This window comes from Python bivittatus, unplaced genomic scaffold (genome assembly GCF_059951505.1).
Source record: "Python bivittatus isolate LINGU-HERP-01145 unplaced genomic scaffold, Pbiv_v1 ctg000070_np1212, whole genome shotgun sequence".
Lineage (NCBI taxonomy): Eukaryota > Metazoa > Chordata > Lepidosauria > Squamata > Pythonidae > Python > Python bivittatus.
The window spans coordinates 52,084,690-52,091,757 of NW_028277034.1; the positions used below are offsets into that span (position 1 = coordinate 52,084,690).

At 39.7% G+C, this 7,068-nt stretch overlaps 1 protein-coding gene across 1 annotated transcript; it reads left to right on the plus strand.

Moving 5' to 3' along the window:
- The first annotated feature begins 1,311 nt into the window (after positions 1 to 1,311).
- On the plus strand, positions 1,312 to 4,676 carry NPFFR2 (neuropeptide FF receptor 2). The gene is made up of 3 exons (XM_007442995.3): positions 1,312 to 1,642; positions 2,224 to 2,323; positions 3,833 to 4,676. Exons 1-3 carry the CDS (start codon positions 1,312 to 1,314, stop codon positions 4,674 to 4,676), a joined length of 1,275 nt encoding a protein of 424 aa, XP_007443057.2.
- Positions 4,677 to 7,068: the final 2,392 nt, after the last annotated feature.

Below are 7,068 nucleotides of genomic sequence, written 5' to 3' on the forward strand. Positions count from 1 at the left end.
CAACTTGTACTTTCTGCATGAACAGAATTGACATACTGTTCTTATATTCTTTAAATGGGGGTGATGGTGGTGGAAATATCTTGCAAAAAGAGCAAAGAATAGAAGAGGTATTTATCCAAATGCTACTGTAGAAGAACTATGCATGAAAAGGTATGTGAAATTTCATCCGCCTTTCTTCCTTTTTAACATTTTCTTCTTTGGAGAAATGAGTGATCGAGAAATGTCGAAAATGATGGGTTCAATTAATTGTGAATTGTGCGGAGAGACTTCTAACATTTGTTGAGAAGACTAAAGGGTGCTTTTGAAAACAAGGAAATGGATGGGAGTAACAATGCCTGCAGATATTACTATAAAAAAACATGGCTTGTTGGCTTGGAGAGACTGTTTGAAGTTCAACTTCTTTTGTGACATCTAAACATGGCTTTCTCGTTGTGCAAATAGGTGTCCACTGGAGGCGTATGATGAAAGATTGCACTGCAAACCATGTGATTTATGTACTTGTCTGCGACAGCAAGTCACAAATATAGAAAGCTAGGGTTTGTGTTGTGACATCATTTGTCACTGTTGCATCACAATAATTTGCACTGCACACCTATGCTGGTGTGTTTCTGTGTACAAGAATGGTTTGTGTGTCTGTGGGAGAAAGAATGGTTGGCAAGTTTGAATTAGGAGAGGAATTACATTTATAAAGGCTTGTTTTATTGGTTTCGATCAGTTGGGATTTATTTAATTAATGTGCACTTATTTTTCATCTTACCCTGTCTTTTATTGGAGTGTGCAAATGCAGACATACCTACATGCATATAGTTACGCCTACACAAGAGTACGCATGCTTTTATTGAGGGGAGATGTCCAGCTGGCTCAAATTTGGCAATTTCAGTTAACATGATGGGAAGGGTGATGGAAGCCAGAAAATAAACTCAACTCCCAGTGACTACATGGACACATTCATGCAGTTTTCTTGGCAGAAATGATTTATCACAGTTGCCTTCTGGGATGTTTTCTGACTTCCCAGTCTAATGTACAATTTCCTGGTCCTCTGACCTTGCTTAGCTTTCTCCAATCAGTCGAGGTTGGCTAGGTCCTACCCTCAGATGCGATTACTGCCTTGTATCAGTTTTCCAGTCCAGCTGAATTCAAAATGACAGTTCAATGTCTACTTTCAGGGAAATTGCTGAGGATCACTCCCAAGCTTTCAGGGACCAAACAGAAGCTAGAATGTGCATTTCTAGTCAACAATTGCTTGTTATTTCCTTTTCTTCTCCACTAACTTATTTTTTGCTTAATTTTTGCTGCAGGGCACAATTTAACATGGATAAGAAGAATGAGGAGCCAAGTTCTTCGATAGGTGGACCTTTTCTGAATAACTGCACTGCTCCTGTCAATGCTTGTCACATGGAGACCAACATTTCCTATGTGGATTTTTACCTTCACCAGCCACTTGTTGCTGCTGTCTTCATCATCTCCTACCTCTTCATCTTTCTTCTGTGCATGATTGGCAATGGAGTAGTCTGTTTTACTGTTCTGCAGAGCAAACATATGCATACTGTCACCAACCTCTTCATCTTGAATCTGGCTGTCAGTGATCTGCTGGTGGGGATTTTTTGTATGCCCACCACTCTACTGGATAATATCATATCAGGTACATTTGCCACAGGGACCCTTTGGAGATAGTTCACATGAATGTAAAAGAGGGAGCACGATCAGACTTGCAAGATTATGTTACTACAGCCAATGTAAATAAAAGTTGTTGTTAGGCTTCTGTGTAGTCTGTTTCTTGATTTGGACTGCCTTGTAGGACTGACATGCCTACAGCACTATCCTATATCATAATCCACGGTCAGGTCCTATGGATTATGGCAGTTGTGTTGTAAAACCATGGTTTATTTAACCAGGATTGGTTGTTTAAACCATTGTTTGGGCTCACAAACATGGTACACTATTAACCCAGGTTTACAAATTGTCATAGCTAGCTTTGCACATGTAAAACCATAACCAAACAAATCACATTACAGTTATAATGTGATGTATAAACTCAGCCTGTGCAATTCAGTTGATTTAAAAACCAGACGTTATCACTTGTAAAATCTATACCAATAGAACTAGGAAATTATTAAATGCTGTTTCCATCACATCCATCTGGATTTTTGCTTGTCCACTAAAGTTAAAAAGATATGAACGTGGTGTTGATCGCTTCATCTAAAATGATGCTTTATATTCTAGGATGGCCTTTTGGTAATATTGCCTGCAAAATGAATGGTATGATCCAAGGAATATCTGTTTCTGCTTCTGTCTTCACTTTGGTGGCAATTGCAGTTGACAGGTATGACTTTGTAAAAACTAGAAATTGATGCAGAATACGGAAATCTGTTGTTCTTCTGTTGCCTAGAATTGTGTGTTGCTCAAACTTGGCAATTAGATCAAGGTGCTCTAACTTCAGGAAGAAATCCCATGATGATGAAGTGTTTAAGCAGTCTTGTGCAAGATAAGGGCACTCTGTGAAAAGTTCCAAAAGTTTGGAATCCAAGGATTTAATAGCCTTTCTTCAGCTAGAAGTAGAAAATCCTTACTGAAAACTCTTAAATACAGAGCTTCCATCTTCTAGATAAGAAGCTTATAATGCAGGTTGATAGTTCAGTAGGACCATATTTAGATTTATGAGCAAGAGCTTGTAGCGCAAATGGTGGAGAAGCACTTCATGTGTGGAAAATCTCCAGTTAAGTCCCTAACTTCTCAGTCTTAAAAAAATAAACAAGTGTCAGGTTGGAAGAATCTTCTACCTGAATGCACTTGAAAACTGCTTCCAATATTAGTGGAGAATCCTGGGCTAAGGGGATCAGTGGTCCAACTCAGTGGACACTTTTAGATGTCACATTTCAGCAGCATGCAAACAAGCAGAAGGACTTAGGAGGAGAAGGGTCTCCTGTTCTTTTTAGCATAATCACAAGGAAAGCTTACACTTCCTACTTTAAGACAACTTCAATTTATTCTTCAGTCAAAACAAATCAGAGGATCAGGAGAACTCTGGTTAGTTTAAACTGTGGCTTATTAACAAGGTAAGATTATTATGGTATGAAGCTGGCTGGTTTCAAGAAACAATTTCTTAACCATAGTTCCTCTATCTCAGTTCCGACTTAATGGTAGAATTCTAGTAATCTAATCAGGAAATGAAAGTTTTTGATTTCCATTTCATGAACCTCATTGGATAAAGAGGATAGAGGGCAGAAACACATATGTCCACAGTTCATGTATCTTTGCTCAGATGTTTCTGAACCAAGACACTGAAAATGGGCCAGTATATGACACTTTCCAATGTATGATACTGTTAATGAAACTTAAGGATGCAAGCACAGTTCCAAAGTAATCATTACAATCAATCAAACTAATTATATGTATATTCAGGGTTCTATTTTACTTTTTGTAATATTTGACAGGGGTGCATTTGTAGATTATTGTTTCTCTTAAGCAAAAAACAAAGCTAACCCCCCCCCCCAACAAACCCTAAGCCTCCTTCTTTTGTTTTAGTGCAGTGTTGTCCAAACTTGGCCACTTTAAGATGAGTGGACTTCATCTGGCTGGGGAATTCTGGGAGTTGAAGTCCACTCATCTTAAAGTGGCCAAGTTTGGACAACACTGGTTTTAATGGGTAGGTAGGTAGGCTTTAGACTTAAGTCCTGCCCACTAACATAATCTTCTGCCTTTCTAGAAGCTATATAAAATTCTTAGCCCAATGAAAATCAACTTATTTCCTATTGTGTTGCTGTTGATAATGTGGCTATTCCGCAGTGTTGCTGTTTGACAAACTTAAATATGTCTTTTCTTTCCACCGTAGGTTCCGTTCTATTGTTTATCCTTTTAAACAAAAGCTTACCATATGGACAGCATTAATCATCATAGCCATCATCTGGGTCCTGGCTATTGCCATCATGTGCCCATCTGCTGTAATGCTGAAGGTGAAAGAGGAAAAACATTTCAGAGTCATGCTGGGCGATGACAACCAAACTCGAGCCATCTACTGGTGCCTGGAAGATTGGCCCAACCAGGACATGAGGAAGATCTACACAACAGTCCTCTTTGCCAATATCTACTTGGCTCCCCTGTCACTCATTGTCATCATGTATGCTCGGATAGGGATCACGCTTTTCAACACGGTGCCTGCCTCTGGAAAGCAAGGCCACGAACGCCATTCAGTTTACAGGAAGAAGTTGAAGGTCATCAAGATGCTGATCATTGTGGCTTTGTTATTCATCCTCTCCTGGCTGCCGTTGTGGACCTTGGCCATGCTCTCTGATTATGCTGACTTGAATCAGACTCAACTGCAGCTCATCAATATCTATGTCTACCCTTTTGCCCACTGGTTGGCCTTCTTTAACAGTAGTGTCAACCCAATCATCTATGGCTTCTTCAATGAGAACTTCCGTCGGGGTTTCCAAGCTGCTTTTCGGCTTCAGCTCTGCTCTGGGGATGCGATGCCTCGGGAGATGTATTCTCAACGGGCCCAAAACAATGCTGTTTTGCCTGCAGCAGTTCCCCAGCAGCTAGGACGTGATCTTTCCTCATCTGTTGCAGGGCGGCCAATTCAAAAGGGGAACTGGGTGGATAAAACACAGGTTCTGATGATGGAGAATCTAGAAGATGTTACAAATGACATTGGCACTAAACAAGACTTGCTATGAACTACCTCAGCTGTGTGGTTGCACCAGTCATGATGTTCAAGCCCTACCTGTGAAAAAAATACTTGCCGGTGTCTTGAGATCTTCTAGCTGTACAGTGTATCATTTCTGTCTCATAGTTGATTTATTAGGATTATGGGGGAAAGTGCTTTTCCAAGATCCATAAGAATCAGGAGTGATTCTCTCATCTACGGATATTTGGACTATTCCACTGAAGAAGTCTCAAAATGCTGCTGGTGGATCATTACAGGATGTTCTATACGATATAAAAAGGCTTCTTTTTTTTTTTAATAAGAAAACCATTTTTCAAGAAATGTTTATACCTGAGGGGCCAGAAATCTATTACCAGTCAGGAGTTAGAATAACTCTAGATCCCTATAAAGAGATAAACTCTTGGATATAAAGGGTAAATCCATCCAAACATCCAGTGTTCTTAACTTAGAAGACAGTGCATAAACATTTAGCTTCCTCTGGGCTTTCTTTTAAAGGAAAGTGGGCTTAAAACTTTTACACAGGTTTTAGGTATAAAAATTAATGTCTGCTTTTAATTGTTTTGAGACGGGAGGTGAGCAACCTGAGGCCCTTAACTCTCATGATTCCCTGAGAGTAAGATCAGTAATTAGGGAGGATAGGCATGTCTCAGGTTCCTTCTCCCTATTTGCTCATTTAGGAGGCTGATATTTTCTCTAGAACCCCAGGATTCCTGTTAGGGTCCTGGTGCTTAATTTGAGAGAGGTAGAAGTCAAAACACTTTTTACTGGGGAGTGTTAGTTCTCTTTAACTCTGCCTTCTCCAACTCCTTTCTGGTCACATTGGGCTATAACCCCCCCTGCCTCGACAGAAGTATCAAAGACCAGGGTAGCTCAGCATGATGGGAATTACAATCCAGTGTCCCCAAAGAGGGCATGCTTTACATGTATGTACATGTACATTTTGCATTTAAATGTAAAATAATAATCTTCCATTTGCCTGCTTGCCAGTGGCCAGTGAATCACTTGCCCGTAGCCACCATGGTAATTTATTTGGATACATCAGAAGACTTGGTATTAAAGTCAAGTGAGAATGTTTAGCTCAAGGCACAGATTATTTCTGCTCAGGAAAAAAAAAATCTGCCATAGATTTCTGTGGGAGTCGATTTGCAAGGTGAAGCCAAAGGGATCGGGTAGCACAAATGGCAGAATTGAAAGTCTGCTAACATCCATCTTGCTCAAAAATCTGCAGGAAATTGAGGAAAATGTACCCCCCCAAAAAGACACCCTCCCTTTTTTTTTTTTTACTGTAATGTACAAAAGGGATAAGGTCATAAAAGGAATATACATTTTAAAAGCCTACTTTGGAAAAGTATATATTACAAAAACTTAGCACTAAGAACATTTGATATAAAATTTTCCAAGAAACCTTTTTGGGATATTAACAAGTGGGAATATTACAGGAGAGTGCATTCCATTATGAACTCCTCAATTTCAGGCAGGTGGAGGGAGGACAGAAAAGTAATGTACTTATTAAACAGACCACACTTTTATTAAGGATGATTTGGAGATTCTGGGCACAGGAAAGGCGACAAACTCTGGGGGAAACCTGATCTCCAAATGTTAAGTAATCCTTTCCCAACCTCCTTTCCTAATGGCCTGTTGTGCTTTCATGATGAAAGTTGTAGTGCAAAACATTTGGAGAGCAGCAGGCGGAGAAGGTTTTCTTGAGTCTCTGGTGAGCATCGGGGTCAATTTCTGTGGCACCCACAGTTTGGTGCATCAGCTTACATGCCTTTGACTGATTCCCACGCAACTTTGCAAATTGTTATCATAAGCATTCGTGCAAATTTGCCCTTCCAACATTAAAAACGTGGCCTTGTTTTTAACCTGGCTTGCATGTTATGCAATTTTGCTTCTCAGATTTGTAAAAGGGCTGAACACAAAGCCCGCTTTCTTAATATTTTTGCCTAAGAAACTACCGTTGGGAAAGCCGTAGCTGATTATATACTAATAACTGATATACTAATAACTGATATACTAATCCCTCTGTAAGCGTAGAACTTTGCAAGGTCTGAACATTACAAATAATGGGCCATTATAATGGTGTATTTAAATGAAGTATTTTAAAAGATTTTGGTCTGCATGTTGGTTTCATTGACTTATTTGGGATAGGATACATCGAGGGAAAGCAACTTGCAATACCAAGGTTGCGTGTGATCCCTGGGCTCACTCTTCTAGTCCATAAATTCTCCTCTGATCATTGTTGCTGAAAATTGGTGGCACGGTTTCTCACTCTCTTGAAATAGGGCCACCCAGAGTTGCTTTTGGTGAGATGGGCAGCCATATAAATTTGACAAGTAAATACATAAATAAGAACTGTAATACACATCCTATGGTAGACCTGAGTATAAAAAGCATAGAAT

Excerpts from the sequence above, each read along its gene's own strand:
- NPFFR2 (XM_007442995.3), top strand. The coding sequence starts at position 1,312 with ATGGATAAGAAGAATGAGGAGCCAAGTTCTTCGATAGGTGGACCTTTT. Across the intron at positions 1,643-2,223 it reads ACTGGATAATATCATATCAG|GATGGCCTTTTGGTAATATT; the intron begins GTACATTTGCCA and ends TTTATATTCTAG. Across the intron at positions 2,324-3,832 it reads GTGGCAATTGCAGTTGACAG|GTTCCGTTCTATTGTTTATC; the intron begins GTATGACTTTGT and ends TTTCCACCGTAG.